The 23,113-nt window shown below is 39.7% G+C and overlaps 1 protein-coding gene across 1 annotated transcript in view; it reads right to left on the reverse strand.

Moving 5' to 3' along the window:
- Positions 1 to 3,120: 3,120 nt before the first annotated feature.
- LOC134212366 (metallo-beta-lactamase domain-containing protein 1) overlaps positions 3,121 to 23,113 on the reverse strand; it is a 306,305-nt gene continuing 286,312 nt past the window's right edge. Inside the window, exon 3 of the mRNA XM_062690142.1 lies at positions 3,121 to 5,507. Coding sequence (XP_062546126.1) covers positions 5,128 to 5,507 — 380 coding nt within the window. The 3' untranslated portion in view covers positions 3,121 to 5,127. The remainder of the gene's footprint in view (positions 5,508 to 23,113) is intronic.

Below are 23,113 nucleotides of genomic sequence, written 5' to 3' on the forward strand. Positions count from 1 at the left end.
TATGGAAATAAGGAAAAGGTTTCGTTACTGACTGCATGTTTGAAAAGTAAGGGATTTGGTTGTAGGTTTCTGTGTTACGCTGAGTAAGTGTTTAATTTATGACGGTAAGAATGGATTGTATCATCATGCGGGTCAAGAAATATTGAAACAAGGTTTTTGGGAGAACTGTACTACGACACAGGGGTTCAGCGTGGGAATCCAAAATTAAATAGAATTCACTTAATATTAGGTAAAATATACTGAATTTTAAATAGAAACTAATTAAAAGTTAGGTAAATTTCACTCAACTCTCACAAAACATGAGATTACTTAACGTTGGGTTCCCGCACATTAAATGCCCTTGTTGAGCGGTTTTGCTCTTCATTTTATGACAACAAAGGGAAGAGGGAGGGAGATGCAAGAGAATAAAAGTACCTAAAATTAGGTACTTTTTTCTAACCGTGTATATAATAAAAATGAAATAGTCTGTGTTCGTATCCGCATAACTCGAAAACGGCTGGATAGATTTTCTTCATTCCTTCAGCAGATATGTTCGTTATTGTTTCCGACGGATTTATATGCTATTTCACGCTAAAAATGAACTACTCAAAATTGAGTCGAATCCGACTCATTTTCATTAAAAACGGGACAACTCAAAATTTGAGTAAAAGATACTACTTCAATAAAATGATGATTGCACTTAAACTAGGAGTCTGTTTGTCGTAAAATGCACTTAGATAGATAGATAAACTTGATTCGCATCTGTCGTATTGAAAATTGATGGAAGGCCAAGCTTAACTTTCGCGAAATCATCATTTTATTGAAGTAGTATCTTTTACTCAAATTTTGAGTTGTCCCGTTTTTAATGAAAATGAGTCGGATTCGACTCAATTTTGAGTAGTTCATTTTTAGCGTGTTCCTCATGCAAAAATATCGAGTAAGGTTGAGTAAATCGTGAAAAACTAAAATTAAGAATCGTATGGAAACTTCGCATGGGCAGCTCAGAACGCGCATTTTCGCCTACTATGCAGGACAACGTCTGCCGGGTCGACTAGTTTACTATATTTTCTTTTTCTTTGTTTTTGTGGAAACTGAAAACTGAACATTTCATAACGTCGTAGCCAAGATTTGACACTCCTTTGAAAGCATGTGTTTGAAATGGTTGTGTACTTCCTTTAACGAAATAAAAATGATTCTTCATAATACGGGATCATGAACATTGATAGTTACCGGTTCAATAAACTGTAATAATTATAAACGAAACTCATGAATATAAATTATCAAGCAGATAATTTGGGTTACGACTATTTGGAGGTGCATTGATGTATTTACTTTTTTGGTTCGCAGTGACTGGTTCGTGCTGATATTCGGATGAACGTAAACAAAGCGAGCTTTTTTTTGTCTTTATTAGGGAGACTTTCAGCCCTAGGCTCGCTCGTCTCCGCATACAAAGCGAGCTCTCTGTATCTCCCTCCCAGTTCTTCTTCAACTAAAAACTAGCTTATCCAGCATACATTATTTGTTGAGATGTAGACAAGAAATCTGAAAGAATAAATTTTGGTTGTTACACACTTTTCAAATCCTAGTCTAGAATAGCGTAACAGACAAAACGTAAACATTCCAGTTCTTCTCTTATGTATTTTTAGCTATATATGTAGATACTCAACGGGAATCATTACATGTTGGCCTATACGCTCTTTTCGAAAGTTGGTCCAGATACAACATTTCATTGTGACTATTGACATGCATTTGCTAATTCTCATAATCGTATGGGTCTCATAGCATACACGTTTTGACAAAACACTGCTTATCATGTCATTCGGATATTGACGAAACACATTGAAGATTTGATTAGTTGTAATATGTCCTATTCTAGTGGAATATTATTGTACCGCTCATAATAAAATCTACTCCACAGCTTATTTTTAGTCGCAACGAAAAATAAGCGCCAGATGGTCGCCTAAAAAAACATACCTCCAGAAAAAAAGCTACTATTTTTTTAAATTTGGCCGCCACGTAGTGGATTCTGGCTTCGATAGTACGTGCTTTTTGCACTGCGGATAAATTTTGCTCATCTATGAGAGCCTTGGAAAATGATCACAAAAGTTGTCATTTTGTTGCAAGACACAATACTATTCAAAACATAAAAAGACCATAATCCGATAGTAAAACACCTTGGGATTTAATGGGTTAAGGTCACTCCTTACGGAATCCAAGTTTCAAAGTGCTCGCGTATTCGGGGGCACACTACTCGATACGGAAGCAACGCGTGCATCACGTGTCGCCCGGCGATGAAAGAGGCAAAATCATGGCCTGCTATTCACTAATCAATGATGACAAACATGACAACCGAATCGCTATACGGATGATGTTTGTATATCTGTCATCAATGCACACTGGAAGTGGATTGCCCAATTTCTAATATATAGCACCCCCATAGTACCCTTATTAAAATAATAAAAGTAATTTTTCATTTTCGCTTCGACTGGATAGACTGCAACTTAGCAAGACAGTTCTTGATGAAGTGCTATCGTCACCAACTGGCCTGGGAGACAAATCTATTATAATCACATTTCGGGAATTTTATAGGTGTCAAAATATACAACAGGAAGATAAATAGGGTTAAGGAAGGTATTTTCGTTTTTCCGTCCTAGTATTGAAAACCAATAAAAGAGACACTTTTTTGCCAAACTCATCCGTACCAAATCGTAAGCTTAGCTAATAAACGTTACTTTCTTTGGTTTTAGCCCCTACGGCGATGGACGGAAATACCTGCCGTGTCCCTATACATACATTAAAAGAAAAAAAATATTGATAACCGTTGCGCATTTTATTTTCAACAAGCGACCAACGGAAAGAGCAACCAACTTCGAAATGTCTAAAGGGAAGCAACAGAAAATGTAACTGACTCACCATTATTCGTGGGACATCATAACTCTTGGTCTTGGTTTTCATCAACTTTTCTCGGTATCCCGGGGGGCCGAACTACTGAATACAAAAAAACTAAGGTGAATGGGGCTCACGACGAGGAAGGCTACAGCTACAGACCACCACTCCCTAGCTGATGGCTCTCGGCTGTCGGAAAGAATACTCCAGTACAAGGGCCGTTCTCAACTCGCATCAAAAGAATATCTCGAGAGGTTTGTTTTGCTGTTGTGGTTGTTGTTTTTTCTTCTTCTTCTTGGTTGATCTTGATGTTCTTCTCTTAGATTGTTCCACTGTGCAGGCTGAGATTTTAGTTAGCCTCACAGCTGATTTTCGAAATTCATACAGTTGTTCTTCTCTTGTTTTGCCCTTTTTGAATAGTTGTTAAAGATGGTTTTCGAGTTCTACAGTGAATCATTATGTGCCTCTTCTCTGCACAGAATGAGTGTCATCCTTTTTTTGTAAAGGATAATTAATTGGTTTTCGACTTGTTTTGTTTTTTCTTCTTTTTTCTTGTTTTTTCGTTTTCATTTGCCGTTGCGGTCCATTTGCTTGTAGTTTGCTTCATGCAATACAATCAAGTGGTTGGTTGGTTATTGGATATTTATATGTTTTCTTTATATTGCATAATGATATTTTTCGCTTTTTCCATACAGATATAGCTCATATAGTTGAAATCATGCTGCTGCTTATTTGGTAATTTAAAGCATATCAATTATTTAACTTTCTTATTAATATGCGTTTGCTTTTATCTTTAACAATTTATAATATATTCTCAACAAGACATCAATTTTTTGCGTCTTGTGCATTATATTATCCATATTCTTCATAATATGAACAATATTAAAGAATGATCATGCTGCTGCTTTCTTAACATTAGGTCTTAAAGCTATTTCCTTATTACAGTACACTCTTCTACGGCTAATAAGTTTATACTCTGCTAGTAAAAGATACAGCTGCATGCTGCTGTAAATTTTGTTTTTTTTTTTGCATTATTTATTGTATCTTTCAACTTTGCTTATTTGGCGCCGGGTTTTCGACTTGACTGCCTACTGACCCGGTTCCGTCCTAACGGTTATCAGTTTTGCATGAGGTTATGCCTAACACTAGATTTTTCAATGAGCTCCTTCGAGGTGAAGAGAGAATAAGTTTGAAATGAGTTTTGATACATGAAGTTAGGTATGAATGATCATTCTGCTGCGTATAATGGTTAGTGGTTAGTGAAAAACATTTGTCTTTTCATAACAACATTGATTAGTGTTTTGCTTTATATAAGTGACATTAGCATTCCTTTTCTCTTTTCCAGATGTTACTTCCGTTCGTTGATGTTATTCTCCGGTTTTAAATCGAATTAGATCCAAATAGTGTGAAAGTTGATGTTGATACTTTCATTCGGCTTCTGAATGAGATGTTGTCCATTGCGAGCCTTTCTGTTGAAACGATGTATTATTATGTACCGATTCTAATTTCTCTAAACAAATAAACAATCATAATTTAGTATTTTAGTTTGCATATTTTTGTGTTCATTGGCATTCTTGTTCTGAAGCACGGCCCGCCCATGCTCCTACAGAACCGGACGGGTCCAAAACATGGTTCTCTACTACTGTGTTTGTTTCCTTATTTCAGCACAACCTTTTTGGAAATTGGTACCGTTCAACTGCAATTGTAGAACTATTTGTTTTCCTTCGAACAAAGATTAAACATTTAAATCTACTACATTTTTGTTTGCTTTTTCTTTTAATACGTGTTTTTACCATGTCACAAATACATAATTGTTAAGAAACTTGAAACTCTAATTCCACTAACATACATGTATGATCATAAATTTGCATATTAATATCGTGCTTGTTTAATATTTCTTCTTTTTTGTTTCAATATATTTTTTGTGGATTCCTAATCCTGCAAAATTCTTTTATTAACTGATACAAACTCGTGAAACCAAAATTTGTTCAAAAAAACACACATTGAAAGCAAACTTGATCACTTTTCTTTTCATTTGTTGAAATAAAGCTTCTTTTTCAGCACAACGAAAGCAACAAATCCAATTTAGCACACCTTTCAATTATTTTCATTCTAATAAACCATTTTGAACCATTAATCCAACAGTTAACACAAAACTCAAACCTTCACAAATTTTGGCAAAATTTCAAAATAAATATCAATTAATTTAAAAAAAGAACTGTGCGTGCTTCGTCGTCTCCTTCTTTTCCAGTTTCTTTGGGATCATTCCTTGCCCTTTGGTTGCAACTCCTCCTCCACCACCTCCTTCTCCTCAGCCTGCCGTTCCAGCTCCGATCTGATCTGCTGATCAATGGCGAACCACGGTCCATGTCCGGGCACAATATAATCAGCGATGGCTGCCATCCGGGCACGGTTGCGTCGCTGCGATTTGGAGTCCTCGCTACCTGCTTCCATCCAGAGGGCACTGTCTGCGATATCGTCAGCTCGTTCGAACAGATCACCCACGATGGCCACTGTTCCGACGGGAATAGCGGCACCCGATGAACTCGATAGACAGCCTTCACGTACCAGCAGCGAAACGCAGGACAAAGTGTGACCGGGCGTGGCGACGATTTCGATCGTATCCGTCAACCGGTAGGGAGCTGGAAGGAGAAGAAGAGAAAATACTAGCATTAGAGAAAGCTTGAAATAGGTCGAATCGAGGAAACGACTATCTGAAGAACTGAGGTCAAAATAGATAAAATATTAGGCCAAATAATAAGTTATGTTCTTGAAAGAACATCGTCGCGATCTTTTTCAAAACTTATCATTTTTCGAGATATTTACTGAATTGCATACATTGTGCCACTAAAGAAAACACGTATGATAAGTTTTAACTTTTCAACGCAATTTATGCAAACCTTGTGCTATTTGGTAGTCCGAAAAGTCGCAAATACATTGCCTGTGAGTAGTCATATAAAAATATTACAGAGAACACGCAATAAAGCTTTTTTGAAAAGTGGTGAAAAAATGGATTTTAAAAAGTGGCTGGGCAAAACAAAACGCCCCACTGTAACCAAAGACGTTTCATAGCCCTTCATTAGTATTATATCTATCCCATAATAAAAAAGGTTACAAACCCCTATGTACTTGACTTTCACAAACCAACATAAGTCCATTTAAGCAGGTTTTAATTACTTTTCAATAGTTTCCATATCATTTGGAAGCAACTGCTACAGGCCCGTCGTGCTTTCGTCCAGTTGGTAAGGGAATATCGTCCTGCGTTCTGACCAGTGAAACATTACAATCATAGTAAGCGTTAATTTATGACTAATAATTTTTAAAAAATCAATGCATTCTGTTATCAACCACCATACGAGCAAGTCGAATTACTGCGCTACACTTATAGGCTATGGACTTAGGGTAAAGTACCCAATAGTGGACCCTCAATCAATAGGGTGACCATATGAACTTTTTCTAAAGGACGACAATTCCCCCGAATCGTAGCAAAAAAGTAGAATACTTGGTCGAAAAGGAGAACATAAAAAAATTGATCAATTTTTGTTTCTAATATGATAAGAATTTTAACTTCAAACGGCTACGCAGTCTTTAACCCTTATGCGGCCGACGGGGTACCCGTGTTCCTTTTTCAACTTCAAGTGGTGATATTTCAATGAATTTTTATAGCTGAAAGCTGAAACTCGGTGACATCTAAGAACTCCATAAAATGTAGCATCTGTGAGAAAATCACGTTGATACAGTGAGGAGGGACGTGGGAGGGCATCTGATTTTTTTACCACGTGGATGGCCGACAGGGTACCCGTGTTCCACTAAATTGATATTTTCATAACTTTAACAATTTTCAACCGATTTAGATAATTTTGACAGTTTTGGAAACAGAAACTCATATACTTTTCGCCCATTGTCAAGGTTTACAGCTTTTGTCCATGGTTATACAAGAAATCTTTGAAATAAGACATAAGAGTCTACACACGTAACCGAAGGACTATCAACCAGTTTCAAATATATTACATGCTCATTGCGCTTCTTAGAATAGTCGGTGTTCACAGTATATATTCTGGATCTCCAAAATCCCCTGCAGTAAGGCCTCAGTCATCCATAAAATCACTGGAATAAGATCTTATGGTCTGCTAACGTAACCAAAGGTCTATCGTGCAAATTCAAAAACGGTACATGTTCTTTATGGTGTTTAGCATATAATGCTTTCACAGCATATGTTCCGGGTCATCCAATGATCTTTTCTTAAACATGTTTGCATTCCAAGTAGTTCTTGTTGCTGTCATTGATTCCAGGTAGTCTACGAACTCCATACAGTCAAGGTCTTCGGATCAATATCCGTAATGAAGGCAGTTAACGAAGAATAAACAAGTTGTGTGACCCCTTCTTGGTATATGTTTGTATTCCAAGTAGTTATTGTTGTTGTCGTGGGCTCCAGGTAGTCTACGAACTCCATACAGTCAAGATCTGTGGATCAACCTCAGTAACGGAGGCAGTTATCGAAGAATAAACAAGTTGTGTGACCCCTTCTTGATATATATATATTTATCTGTTTTTCATGTAGTTCTTGTTGTTGTCGTGAGTTCCAGGTATTCTACGAACTCCATACAGTCAAGGACTTCGGGTCAATCTCCGTAATGGAGGCAGTTATCGGAGAATAAACAAGTTGCATGACCCCTTCTTGGTATATATTTGTATTCCAAGTAGTTCCTGTTGTTGTCGTGAGTTCCAGGTAGTCTATGAACTCCATACAGTCAAGGTCTTCGAATCAATCTCCGTAATGGAGGCAGTTATCGAAGAATAAACAAGTAATTTAGTAATTTTTGTTGTTTTCGTGGGCTCTAGGTAGTCTACGAACTCCATAGATCCAAGGTTGGTGGACCAACCTCCGTAATGTAGGCAGCTTTTGAAAAATAAACAAGTTTTGTGACCCCTTCTTGGCAAATGTTTATTTTTCATGTAGTTCTTGTTGTTGTCGTGAGTTCCAGGGAGTCTACGAACTACATACACTCAAGGTCTTCGGATCAATCTCCGTACTGGAGGCGTTTATCGAAGAATAAACAAGTTGCGTGACCCCTTCTTGGTATATGTGTGTATTCTAAGTAGTTCTTGTTGTTGTCATTTTTTACGAACTCCATAGAGTCAAGGTCAGTGGATCAATCTTCGTAATGGAGGCAGTTATTGAAGAATAAACAAGTTTTGTGACCCCTTCTTGGTATATGTGTGTACTTCAAGTAGTTCTTGTTGTCGTGGGCTCCAGGTAGTCAACGAACTCCATAGATTCAAGGTCTGTGGATCAACCTCCATAATGGAGGCAGTTATTAAATAATAAACCTGTTGTGTGACCCCTTCTTGGTATATGTTTGTATTCCATGTAGTTCTTGTTGTTGTCGTGAGTTCCAGGTAGTCTACGAACTCCATACAGTCAAGATCTTCGGATCAATCTCCGTAATGGAGACAGTTATCGAAGAATAAACAAGTAGCGTGACCCTTTCTTGGTATATGTTTGTATTCCAAGTGATTCTTGTTGTTGTCGTGGGCCCCAGGTAGTCTACGAACTCTATAGAGTCAAGGTCGGTGGATCAACCTCCGTAACGGATGCAGTTATTGAAGAACAACTGGGAAGGACGGAAGATAGCGGTTTTCCTCCAAAACCTTTTTAGAACTTAATCTATCACATGTTGTGCATATGCATAATCGAGTTTCAGAAATAGTAAATAATTTCCACTCCGGGTGGCTCAATACCCGGAACATAGGCAATTAACTTTGAATGTACTTAACTCGAAAAGCGATCTCTCTTCGCTTATGTGGTCGGATTGGGATCTGACGACCAACTGGCACAATCTCACACAACCCTACTTCATCGAGCGCCGTTGGTGATGAAGCAAGTGTATAGGAGCTCATCCTACTTGGTTGGCATTGTACAAAAACATATATGAGAGAGTTAGTTCTAAGGATGTATTGCGAGAGTTCGGATACATGCCCGGTGCTGTGAATTTGGTTTCATCAGTACCCGATAAGCTGCGGAGGACGACGGAGGTCCTTCGTAGCTTAATAGGGAAAGCACCTGTCTAGCGTACTGGTTTGGTATGCAATCTATTCTATGTACCACAAAGGGCATGTAACACTTTTGAAAAAATCTGAAAGATCTTTGGTTACTCGTGTAGATCTTAAGGCCTTTTCGAGGGTTTTCTTGGATTACCATGAACTTATGCAATAAAGGCGTTCTATTCTATGTACCACAAAGGGCATGTACCAGTTTTGAAACAATCTAAAAGATCTCTGGTTACGAGTGTAGATCTTAAGGCCTTTTCCAGGATTTTCTTGGATGACCATAAACATATGCAATGAAAGCACTCTTTTCTATGTACCACAAAGGGCATAAACCACTTTTGAACCAAACTAAAAGATCTCTGGTTACGCGTGTAGACCTGAAGGCCTTTTCCAGGGTTTTCTTGGATGACCATGAACATATGCAATGAAGGCGCCAGAGGACTTATCCGAGAGATTTCTTCGATAGCGCAGAACATATGTAGTGATCACATTTGATTTCAAGATGCGCAAAGAGCATGTACCACTTTTGAGACATGGGTCCATAGACCCATGGTTACGAGTGTAGACCTTGAGGCCTTACTCCAGAGATTTCTTGGATGACTCGGAACATATACTGTGAACGCATTCTATGCTAAGTACCACAAATAGCATGTACCGTATTTGAATTTTCATAATAGGCCTTTGGTTACGCGAGTAGATCTTTAGGCTTTACTCCAGAGATTTCTCGGATGATTAAGACCTCATTTCAGGGATTTTTTCATTACCCGAAGGATATACTGTGAACACCTTCAATTCTAAGAAGCGCAAAGAGCTTGTAGCATATTTCAAACTGGTTGAATGGCTTTTGGTTACGCGTGTAGACTCTTAAGCTTTACTTCGAAGATTTCTTGAATAACCATGGGCATAGGCTGTAAACCTTGACAATGGGTAGTATATGAGTTTCTGTTTCCAAAACTGTCAAAATTATCCAAATCGGTTGAAAATTGTTGAAGTTATGAGAATATCAATTTAGTGGAACACGGGTACCCTGTCGGCCATCCACGTGTGTTTTTTTTGTTGGCCGCATAAGGGTTAAGGATTACAACAAGATTTATATTTTCGCCGTACTAGGCTTCATGCGCCGGAACGCTGCTGATTTTGATGACGTTTGACCCTGAAAAGCCTGTATTGCTGCCTCGTGCGAAGCATACTCGAATATGCTGTGCAGGTGTGGGCACCCTATCACGAAATCCAGATGACGCGAATCGAAAGGGTCCAACGCAGTTTTGTTCGTTTTGCCCTCAGGCGATTGCCGTTCGACAACGACGTGGAGATTTGCAGAGGGTTTTTGCATTTGACATTATAAACAACCACGTGGACTGCCCTGAGCTCTTGCAGGAAGTTAACTTTTATGTCCCAGCCCGTCGCTCCCGCCAACGTCAGCTCTTCCAGTCTGTCCGACACTCCACAATGTTTGGGCAAAACCACCCGCTGGAACGTTGCTTCAACCTCCTAAACGACATTGATTGGTTCGATTTTAATTGTAGCAGAACGATATTCAAAACTAGATTAAGGCAAATTTTAAGTTAGCATATAAGTTTTAAACCAGTCTGTACAGTTAACACTGAAGATGAAGATAAATAAATAAATACTTCCGACTCCAAATAAATATTTGTCCAACGTTTCGACACGGGGTTGGTGTCTTCATCAGGGGAAAAAATATTACCCCGTGTCGAAACGTTGGACAAATATAAATCTTGTTTTAAAAAAAACAAAAAAGACAAATATAAATATTGTTAAAATTTTGCACAGTTTGTTGGAAAAAGGTTTTGTAAGTCGGGGCAATCTTCTTCTACTTCAAGTAGCAACTATATTGCCACCAACAAATCATATATTTTACTGTTTATTGACAAGAGATCTACTTATTATTTCCCATGTAGTGGCTATATTTGCTAACTAGTAACACTCCAGATGATTTTGAGCCATTAAAAATTGGAAATGTTAGTTTGAGAACAGTTTTTTTACGAATAGATCGTAAATTTCGAGTTGAAGAAGGACAGTTGGAATTTGTTAAAAAAAAAAACAACAAAGATATATTTTTCCCATATGTATTAATTATTTTGAATCTTCTGTGTTAGCTTATGGTGTAATTAGCGTGAAAATGCTTTACCATTCTTGTATATTTGGTTTTTGGAATTTTGACGAAATTGTGTTTTTTCCAAGGGAACAAAAAAAATCCCTGATAATGCGTTTTACGATTAGGACTCTTTACTAAAAAATGTAACGTGCCTTGTTTTGATTTGTTTTACGTAAAACCTAACTTTAAAAACCCAGATCAATCCACCTAGCGTTGGTGGTGCCTTTCTCGCGCAAATTTAAAAAACATAAGATAGCATCACTAATACAGCGTATAGACCATTTTCAGCGAAGTTCTTGTTAGGATTTTATTTTCTGAAATAATGAGTTTGATCAAAAGTGCTCTCAAGAGCTAGATGAACATAACTCTCAAACCCACTGAAGCGTTCCTTAAGATTCTCGTTGAAATCAGATGGCGGTACACAGTTGTGCAAATATCCCTTGAACATGCGGAGATGTTCATATAATGATTTGGCATCATAAAGCGTATTTCTCAGCTGTACGTGTATCCCGTATAATGCCTTAAAACGTTAAGCCAAAGAGCTGTAATTTTGAATCACATATACCTCGAAACCCTAAGTAAATGAAGCCTATTTATGTTTGTGTTCATCTTCACCTTGCAAAAAAAATGTCGGTAATCCCGCCACATTTTCCCCAAGTACGAATAAATAACTAAGTGGTGCTGGATCTTCTCCCATATTGCCGCCCTATTAAATCTCCACCCAATTGCCGTATCAATTTCACGGCCGTTCAAAATTCGGCGCAAACCACCTTCCAGGAAATGATTCGCAACCACTCTCCTCGGGCACCGTCGAAGTAATGGAAATCCCTTGTTATAAATACCTCACGACCGAAAACACGGCAGAGCACTTCATTAGGCGAACACGTGCTACCGTTCCCGGGGTGGAAAACCACAAACCAACAAAACGGTGGCGATGGGACAAAGAGAAAAAAAAAACTGGAAAAAAAAGTATCTTCTTTTCAACCGACTGTAATAGATAAGCGGATTCATTGGAACATTTGAGCGGTAATTGATTTTAGTGATGTGTGGGCAAAGTCCGGCCATGTGTTTATATTTTATGCACTTCCTACCGCATTCTGTCATCGGGAATCGTTTATGCGGGTTTGGGTCGGACGTATTGTGTACAAGTTGACGGGTTCAGAAAATAAAATAAAGCGGATTACTCTAATCCCACGATTTAAATAATAATGAAATATAAACTGCGGATTCTTTGCAGAACCCATCAGAACGCGGTGCGCGTGGCATGATATTGCGTCAAGTACTAGCGAAACTGGGTCAAGATTCAAACAACATTTGGATGGAAACTTTATTTGCTGAATAGCAAGAAAACCAAAATATAAAGAATCCCAACAATTTCCAGATATTCACATAATTTAAAACTATTGATTTGAGAGTCGATATAATCGATATAGGTCTTTTCATCGAAATGTTTGTTGCTTTTCGAAACAAAATAATGATTTGAGGGGAACATATCAATTGTTGGCAATATAATGCAGTCCAGTGTTAATCGTATAACCACCAAGTTGCATCAACAACACACGATTATGCTAATATTATATGGGCTTGCTTCTTCGTCAGTGAAACCAACTGCAAACCAATAGGATTGGATTATATACGCCTGTTCCAGTGGAAGGATGTCTTACAATGCATAATGGAAAAAAAATGTCCATAACGCAAATAAATTCAATATCTACGGGCGGATTGCGTTGAAATGTTGACACAAATCGTAGAACTTTCTGGGAAATAATGCAAAGGTGGTTAAGTTTACTGCATGAAGCTGCAAGACCTCGTTTTACCTTAATGCACCTTATTTGTTATATTTTCCTGAAGAACTTGGCCTTTTAGGTAATAATTAGAAAATAATAGAACGTGGGGTAAAATGAGCATTTTTTTAACTTCTTCAGTTGTGCGATAGACATAAATAACTCCATTCGATTCCCTGGAAAATTCTAGATCAAACTAGTAATGTGAGGTTATTAGTAAGCAATTTGAGGAATATGAGAACGTGCAGTAGACAGAGCTTACATAACACGATTTCTGGCAAAATTTGAGGTCAAATGTGTTATGTTTTGTCGATTATTTGTTACTCCGAACTTGACGGATGGTATAGAGCAGTGGGGTAAAACGAGGTCTTGCAGCTTCGTCCAGTAAACTTAACCACTCCCCAGAAAGTTCTACGATTTGTGTCAAAATTTCAGCGCAATCCGCCCATACCACTGTTGCGATGTCTGGCCAGAGATTGAGATGTAAGGCCACCGGATGATGAATACTTGCAGCTTCTGAGCACTACCTGATGATACCCACCATGTCACACTGGCATACAACAACACAAGTTTCACGTTAAGAGGCGAATATTCGAACTTTGCTGCGTTGACTTATCTTTTTTGACCTTTAACAAATTCATCCGATCAACTATGGCGTGCAACATCCGAGGTCCGGGGATCCCTGTCAGGTCCGTGGGTGGAGAACCAATTACTTCGACAGCGAAGTTTTCACCGCGGCCCTGGGACTGGAAGCCAACACTGAAGGTCTAAGCGGGGTAGCTGTCCAATCACGCGCGTGTGACGCCACCATGCCGAGGAAAGCCCTGCCGAGAAATTGCAGACGCACGGTATACTGTTGGAGTCCCGAGATTGCGGTCCTTCGATCAACCTGCGTCAAGACTAGACGAAGGATGCAATGTGCCCGCACTGAGAATGAAAAAGCGGAACGCCATGAAGTGTTTCGAGCTGCGAAACTGGCCTTTAACAAGGCCATCAAGAGCAGTAAGAGAGCGTGTTTCGACAACCTATGCGAAAGAGCCAACTTGAATCCGTGGGGTGACGCCTACAGGATAGTGATGGCCAAGAACAAAGGGAGCTCTTCACCCCCTAACGGTCCCTGGATAGGTTGGCGAGGATTATTGAGGTACTCTTCCCGTTCCGAGCCACAAGTCACTGGCCTCCTGCACCGCAAGGCAACACGGGTGCGGCGGAAATGGTGGCTCCGGTGATGCGGTGGCCAAATTCCTGGTAACGAACAAAGCTCCTGGGCCTGATGGTGTTCCGAACAGCGCTCTCAAGGCAGCAATCAAAGCGAACCCGAACATGTTCAGGCAAGCTATGCAAAGATGCCTAGATGAGTGTAGATTCCTCGAAAGAAGGAATAGACAGAAACTGGTGTTGTTGCCGAAGGTCGGGAAGCCGCCGGGTGACCCATTAGCGTACAGACCAATCTACCTCATAGACACGACGGGCAAGTTGCTAGAGAGGATCATCCTCAACAGGCTGACCCCGTACTCAGAGGGTACGAACGGCCTGTCAAGCAATCAGTTCGGTTTTCGCAAGGGTAAGTCCACGTTGGACGCTATTAACTCGGTGGTAAAGACCGCCGATACTGTGCGTTAGTGACACTTGATGTGAAGTACGCATTCAACAGCGCAAGCTGGGATGCCATCGCGCTCTCGTTACACAGGCTTAGGCTGCCGGTGGGCCTGTACAGCATTTTGAAATGCTATTTCCAGAACCGTGTGCTATTATTCGAGACCGATGCCGATCAGAGAAGTGTACCTAATACCGCAGGAGTTCCGCAAGGTTCAATACTGGGCTCGGTACTATGGAACCTTATGTTGGACGTGGTTCTGAAGCTAAAGTTACCTCCTGGTGTAAAGATCGTCGGCTTCGCAGATGACGTAGCCTTGGAGATCTACGGGGAGTCATCTCCCGAGGTAGAACTGACCGCAGCACACGCCATCAGTACGGTGGAAGATTGGATGAGCGCTAGAGGAATGCAGCTCGTTCAACATAAGACCTAGGTGGTTATCGTCAACAACCGCAAGTCGGTTCAACGTGCAATGATTCACGTGAGTGAAGTCGCGATCGCATCAAAGCGGAGTTTGAAGCTACTTGGGTCGTAATAAACGACTAGCTGTTCGTCGCCAGCCATGTTGACTATGCGTGCAAGAGGGCTTCGACTGCTGTTGCGGTATTATCGAGAATGATGTCCAACAGTTCCAAGGTGTGTACCAGTAGACGTAGGCTACTGGCAGGCGTTGCCGTATCTATTCTTAGGTACGGCGGCCCATCCTGGGCGAGAGCTCTGCTGCCGTAATCTGGAAAAGTGACGTACCAGCCATTTTAAGCTCGATGAGTAGTACTCGTTAACGCCATTTTTGGAAAATGACGTATATGTCACTTTTTCAGATTACGGCAGTCTGGGGGTAACCAGTTACTTGCGGAAGCAAGAGAGCACGTACCGCTGAATGTGTCTCAGAATGATATCTGCCAACCGCACGATATCACACGATGCAGCCTGCGTGATTGCGAGCATGATGCCAGTCGGGCTGGTCATCCGGGAAGACGAGGAGTGTTTCAAGCTACGTGGTACCAGAGGAGCCCGCGAACGCATCAGGGTGACTTCGGTTGCCAGATGGCAGCGCGAGTGGGATAACTCTTCTAAAGGTAGGCGGATACACCGGCTGATACCTAACATATCGAGCTGGGTGGAGAGACCCCATGGGGAAGTTCACTTCCATCTGACACAGTTCTTGTCAGGCCATGGCTGCTTCCGGCAGTACCTCCACAGGTTTGGGCACGCGGAGAGCCCCGTCTACCCTAACTGCCCAGGTGTTGACGAAACTGCAGAGCACATACTGTTCGTATGTCCTCGTTTCGACGTCGAAAGAAGAGCTATGCAAGACGTTTGCGGTCGGGACTCAACCCCGGATACCCTTCTCCAGATGATGTGCCAAGCGGTGGAGAAGTGGAACGCAGTTTCGACTGCAACCACTCAGATTGCCTGCAGCTTGCAGAGAATCTGGCGCGCCGAGCAGTAGTTGAGTGAGCATCCAAGTGGGTGGGGTTATGAATATGTTTTTTACTTAGTTTTTCAACAAATTGTCACCTATATGGATTCGCATTATGCATTTTTTTTACAATGTACTTTGTGTATGTTACCTATACTGCCGCTAACCGCAAGTCGAGCACATCTGTATATGGAGGCCCATATACAGATGTGCTCGACTTGCGGTTAGCGGCAGTATATGGATTCACATGATGCGTTTTTCACAGTGTACTCTGTGTTTCGTCCTTGACGTTCAGCTTCGGCTACTCTTGTTCAATCTCAACGTGAGGTTAAATAAGAGTAGAGTGGGTTATGAGATAAGATGTAGAGTGGGGTTATGAATATGGTTTTTACTTACTTAGTTTATACTTTGTGTTTGTCACCTATATGGATTCGCATTATGCGTTTTTCACAGTGTACTCTGTGTCTCGGCTTTGACGTTCGGCTTCGGCTACTCTTGTCTAATCTCAACTTGAGGTTAAATAAGTGTGGGGTTATGAATATGTTTTTTTACTTGATTTTTCAACAAATTGTCACCTATATAGATTCGAATTATGCTTTTTTTCACAGTGCACTCTGTGTTTCGTTTCTGTTACGTCCTCAGTGTTTTTGTGATACCTCTCTTTAGTCCCTAGCTTAATGCGTGTGAGTCTACATAATTGGCTTTTCTATAAATGGTATATCATATGCATTTGCATTTGTGACTTATCCAGTATATTTTATGCTTCGCGTTTCATTGCGTTTACAAAATGCATCGTATGTATGTATTATTGATCGTATCCTGCTTCTCCAGAAACCTGTTCCATTTTCCTTTCAAACTTCACTTCCTCTTCCTTTCCCCTTTTCACTTCCTTTTCCGTCAGGTAAATGATGAGAAATGCTAGTGAAGGCGATGGCACAAATCTCCCAAATTGAGGGGCACGTGCCTCCTGAGCCGACAAGGTAATTGCCTACATCACGTATAAAAATCTGGTGCGCTACAACGACGGATTTTCATTCATTATGTAAGCAATTAACTTTGTACTAGCTATTAATATCGAACATAGAATCAATTTATACTGGAGGTGATTACCTCTGCTGTTTTCCAAAATATACAAAAAATGTAGGCAATTATTTTGTGTGAATATTCATAACTAATGTTGTTATAATTTTAATATGAAATAAAACTGGTAGAAGACAAATTTATATCGAATTATCTGATTATAACACACGTTGTTTCAAATAACAACTATTGATAAAATTTAGTTATAATTTTGTTATGCATTGCTGATCGGGTGGTCTCCAGAGCCAACCGTTCATGAGACATGTATTTGGTTGCTCTGGTTCTTGTCCGCTATCTCGTGGCTTTTGCTTAAATATTCCAGCTATTTTTCAACAAGCCAAAAAAAATCGAAAAGGATGAGCCATTTTTTTTAGTTCATGTACTCTATTTTTGTTGGAATTTGAATTGAACTGAATGATGAAAATAAATCCTAACTTTATTTGATTTCTGCCTTCACTTGTTGCGCTCTTCCGGCCAGTCAATGTCGTTGAAAGTTGAAAGGAGTGTGGAATTAATTACTCTAGTAATATCTTCTTCTTCTGCTAAGCTTGTTGAAAGCCCAGCATTTCCAGATTTGAGAGTACCGTGCCTATATCTGCGATTGGGTTATCTGACATCTCAAAGAAAGATAGCCATATGGACTTATTTTAATCTCATAGAAAGCACATAGAAGAAAAGAAAACTTTTTTTAAAGCCCCTGAAAAAAAAGTATATGGTGGTCTAATCTGTTTTTATATTTCCTGCCATCGTCAACGGTCATCGGCTGTAACTTTCGGAAAGACCATTAAAAAGATATTCAGGAGACCATCGAGAATAGATAACATGAAACGAAAACGATGGAGAGAAAAGTTCAGTTCTCATGGATTTATGCCCAACTATATACCTACTACTTTTTTTTCAAATGAATCTACCATTTTCAGATTGTTTTGACCCTTCCTTCGGAAGTGTCTATAATTTCACTTTGTATGCGTTACGCAGGTGTGTTACGTATTAATCTATCAATAAATCTAGTGAATTATTAAATAAAATGTATGGTATTTGAAACAAATTAACTTTGACATTGAAAATATAATTATAACAAATGATATGATATGGAATAATGCCTATTTTTCTGATTTGTTTCAAAGAAACAAATGATTTTAATTGAGGAACATATAGAAGCATGTACAAACAAATCTTCTCAGAAAAGCAAAAACGTAAAAATTGAAAGGGATTTCAAAAATTTCTTCAGTGGAAGCTAGATAGCAAATGTGAGCATGTTTTGAGACGCTAATAGATCACTTGTATGCATGTATATGTGCGTATGTGTGCAAATTCTGAAATTTACTACCATAAAAATCTCGCTCATTTTTAAGGTATTGAACAAGTTTAGTTTTACCAAATTAGGCATCCATAAGGCAAAATATATGTTATTATTGAACGCTATTGAGTTTCGCTCAGATCAATGACTGATTTAGTTAGTTCTGGATTAATTAATATCGAGGTCTCTGGAAATTACGAGTACAATATATGCAACTAGCGTTGCGATAGTTACTAACCATGTCACAATAGTTATTCAAACCGACGAGCGCCTTATAGATAGGCAGCATGAAGTACAGTACGTTATCATTCGTTAAGTTGTCACTCAATCCATGGCATCCGCCTTTGGGTAGGCAATTATTTTGCCACTTTCACGGTAAATCACCGTGGGAAGCTGAGTAGTTTTATCTCGTTTTAAATACTGGATTCTGAAAAAAAAAATCCTTATAACTAAGGAAGGGTCAAAATCTCACTGTAGGTGGATTAATCTGGGTTTTTTCTTTTCATTTCTTTCTAGCAATTTCATCTTATTCGTTTTTCTACTCATTTTATTAGTGGCACCAGTGAGTCATATGTTCAAATAGAAACAACTCGGTGTGGGAAGGAACGTGAAATTGAGACCAATAGAGTGTGTTGGGGATAAGGCTCAATTTCGTATGTTTTATAGAAAAAACTATAATAATTCTAAAGGCCTTCTCTAAAACGCCTGATATTGTACTTTTCGAATTTTTCGTTTCGGCATACCTTTTCAAAAAAGTGGTCCTACAATGGAGACCAGAACTAGCTGTGCCATAATTTTAAGCAAAAACAAAAAAAATCGAAGTATCTCAAAAAATGTATAGAAATCTTGTAGTTCGCTACGCTCTATAAAGTATCTGAAAGCTCTGATACAAAGCCTGTTCAGTCCTATGCTACCATATCGTCGATGGCCACGCCGGTGACGACGATGGCTTTAGCTTTTGAAGAGGATTCCCTAATGATATATGAGCGGGAAACGAAATGAAGTTTTAGCATGGCTCGGAGAGCCAGCACGCCGGCCGGATTAAGTCAGCAGGGTAGGGTATGCCACTCGAGGACCACTACTGACAGAAGGTTTTTCCACCGTTCTGGGTGACCCGAAACCGGTCTCATCCTGGCGGGGAGCAGGGCAGCACGAGAGAAGGAGTGCAGTTGCTCTAGTTATTGCTATTTTGTATGGCTGTTTGCCGTTTTTATCCGGTCCCTCGTAGATGCTTTGAAAAAGTGATCCCGCCAGTAGTGTGGTGTAGGGTAGGAGAAGCCGAATGAGAAGAACAAAAATGGCCGCAGCCACTCGTGAATGCTGGTGAGAATAGATAAATATTCGTTCATAGCATCGGACGCCATAAAGTTTTATATAGTTCGGGCAATATTAGCAATAAATTTCAGGATATTCAACAACAGAGGGTGCTATCGTTCGGATTGACGACGATATAAAAATAGCGATGAACTCATTGATTGACCACTCGACACGGCCTCTAGAGCGGGGGCGTCCGAATTGCATTAATGGATTATATGTACAGGTGGTAAATAGTTTGATAAGCAAATGGGTGATTGCTCTGGCAGATTGCCAGAATTGACGATGCACTTTTCAATAATTATCGTGTTCAATGTGTCAATCTTTCTGTTTATTGTGTTGTGATTCTCACCAGTTTTACTATGACATAAAACAGGTTATGATAATAGTTGTGTCGGTTATGAAACGAATATTGACTTCATTAAATTGTATCGAATATATAATTTATCGAATTAGACTACGTTCAGACTGGTGATATAGCTACTTGATATAGAGAATTTTGACATGAGATGTGATATGCATTATTTGCAGTGAAAAAAAGATATGTGAACTTTGATCTCAAGCTACTCTATATCAAGTGATATAGCTCGTAGTCTGGAAGGCGCATTAGGGACAGACATTCTCATTCTAAGTTATATGAGAAATTAAATTGCTACTCAGTGATTGTCACGAACATGCTGAAGTTAATGAATACTATCTTATAGTAATTCCACTCTTTGGCGTAATCGTACGGATCACGGATATGCAAAGCTGCACTGTAAAAAAACATTATCTTCCTTGTTGGGTGTTTCAACCACTGCTACCATATGTCAGATAGGGGAACGGTTCGCCACTTCATCTCATAGCTCCTATTTCAATCCCATAGAAAACAAAGCAATGGAAAGGAATTTGGTTTGTTTATTATTTTTGTGATTTTTTTCAGCAGTGAGCACGAATGTTGACAAAAAGAAGCGACGAATTTGGTGCCGTATTTCTTTGTTTAGCGATGAGATGGATATATGTACAGTGAGATGGAGATCGGAACATTTCCCTATATTGTGATATAAAACAGTAAAGGACATAAAAGCGAAACAAAAACTTTTTTTTTCCTAAACAACTTTGTAATATTATTTTCAATACTTGATTTATACCCTATATGTACCCAATTTCTCCGAAAACGATATGTCCAAGGCCCTTTAAAATGTTCTTGAGTTAAACTCAAGGCTAGTACTGCAAGCACTATCTCAGGTGACCAAATGAAGGAATCGTAGTTTTTTTTTTATCAATTTCGCATGGAAGGTAGTCATGAATGGATCTTGTGCTTTGTTTTAAAATTAAAATTTCTAAATTACTTTTTCTTCTTCTTCAATGGCTCTACATGCCAACTGGAACTTGGCCTGCTTTGCATCTATTCTATTAGCATGTCCTCAGTTATTATTGCTCTACCAGAGAAAACTTTCCTCTTTCCGGCTAAATTTATAACTTACCGCAGCTGTAACTTCATACTTTTTCTTTGCTGTTTTGCATGGCATTCTACGATGACAACACCAAAAATCACGTTCTTGTTTCAGTGTTTCGGATATTTTCAGGCTTGCGGTAGAACTTTGACAGCTGCGGAAAAACTTTACGGAATCCGCAAAGTGGAAAATTTTGAAAAGATCCGCAATAATTTTCTATGCCCGCCATTGCATGATTATGTTTTTTTGTGTGGTAAGTACAATGGTTACACAATGCCCAGGGTGTCAAGATAGTTTCCAACCCGAAAACATCTTAGAACGGACCGAAAGTCGAACTCGTCATCTCCAGATTGGCAATTCTACGCCACTCGCACGGCTACTGGAGATCCCTATGAGACCCTCCATGAGTCTCTATTGACAGGACCATTGACTCAAGGATACATCAAGATGTGAGTGTATCACATATTCTGAACTTCAGAACGTTTTGGAGAACCAAAAAAATCTCTAGTAGCATGTAAAAATTATGAGTGAAATCTCATCAGTCCAAAGGATTTGCTGAGATGCTTAGCGATGCACGGACTTATCATTCAGGACTTGGTTGATCAAGTATATTGCATGTCATGAGCACCAGAATGTTAGAAAGACCGAAAAGTTTTTTAGTAGTTTGTAGAAGTAATGAGTGAAATCCTATCAGCTCAAAAAAAAACTTCTGGGATGTTTGGCGATGCACGAATACCTTATTCAGAATTTTGTTGATCGAGTAGATCGTATGTTCTGAACTCCAGAATAGTTTGAACGACCTAGGGCATTAGAAAAAAATATTTAAATGCTTTTTTTGCTCTTCCCATACTAGATCACCAGTGGTCTCAATTATGTGCATAAACATTTTAGTGTTTCGAGCCGGATGACCGTTGGGTGAGTGAAAGTGGAGAGTGACGCGAGGAATACAAAAGCCGGACAGTTACCGGTGAGAATAATTGGTGGCATTTGGCACCGATTGAAACCCTCTGTCGTGATAGTGGCTTGATCAAGCGAACCGTGTGGTAAAAGTTTTGACCATATATTTCGAACTATTACCGACGACGACGACAACATTGTGGAACAACGACGGAGTAACCAAGAACCAGGGAAGAAGCATTGTGCATGAGGTACACACCGTTCAAACCATTGTGGATTGCAGAATGAAAATAATGGTTGTAAATTGATCTTTTTATTTACATGCGAATTGCGTGATCCCCGAGATTCACTGACAGTTAGTTGTTGGTTCTGCTGCTTGTTACTTCGCCTGATTGACATCCCCCCACCATCGCTGTACTCAAACCTGGTCGTTTTGTTCGCTGTCACATGTGGGTCGTCAAGTCGAGTCGCGTTTCGCGGTGTTGTGTTCTAATGAGTGCTAGTAAACTGGACTGGAACAATTGTAGACTACAGTGTGAGCCAAAACACATGTAGTGCTATTGAAAACTTGTACGAGTGTGCAGAAAAATGTCCAGCGAATTGAAAGGACTGAAATCCCAGCAACGTCTGGTTCGGAGTACCTTCGATGACGTAAGGCAGGTCATCAAGAAATACAAAAGAAATATGCAAGAACAAATTGAAACGAGGATGGAGATTCCGGAGCAGGCGATAAAAAAGTTATACGTTCTATGACGGAAGATTTAGATGCTTACCGAGCAAGCGGACGAATGAGAGTTGGTGGATTCGAAAGTCGAACTGGCGGAATGAAATGCCCGATTAACGGCGCTCATAGTGTTATCGAATAAGATAACAATCCTTATCGACTCAGTTGCTGAGACTAATTTTACAATGTGAGATTGCGCATGAAGAACCATAAGTAGATTACAATTGATCATAGTCACAAATGTGTAGTCTACTTTCAACGTGTATTTCCTAACCTACCCCCTACACCGCATGATTCGTTCTTTGTGCGACCCTGACACGATGGCAACCCTACACCCGAGGGCGAATTTGGCGAATGATGGAGAAAGACGTGGACGGAAAAAGACAACGAGGATGGAGGGGAGCCGTGAGCCAACGACCGTGGAGGAAGGTTTTTTCAACGACAGAGGAAAAACAAGCCACTTCGGAGACTTGGACAGAATCGTGGACAAGATTCCATAGAAAAACACGAATCCAGTGATCATCAA

The sequence above is a fragment of the Armigeres subalbatus genome, chromosome 2, assembly GCF_024139115.2.
Source record: "Armigeres subalbatus isolate Guangzhou_Male chromosome 2, GZ_Asu_2, whole genome shotgun sequence".
In the NCBI taxonomy this organism is placed as follows: domain Eukaryota; kingdom Metazoa; phylum Arthropoda; class Insecta; order Diptera; family Culicidae; genus Armigeres; species Armigeres subalbatus.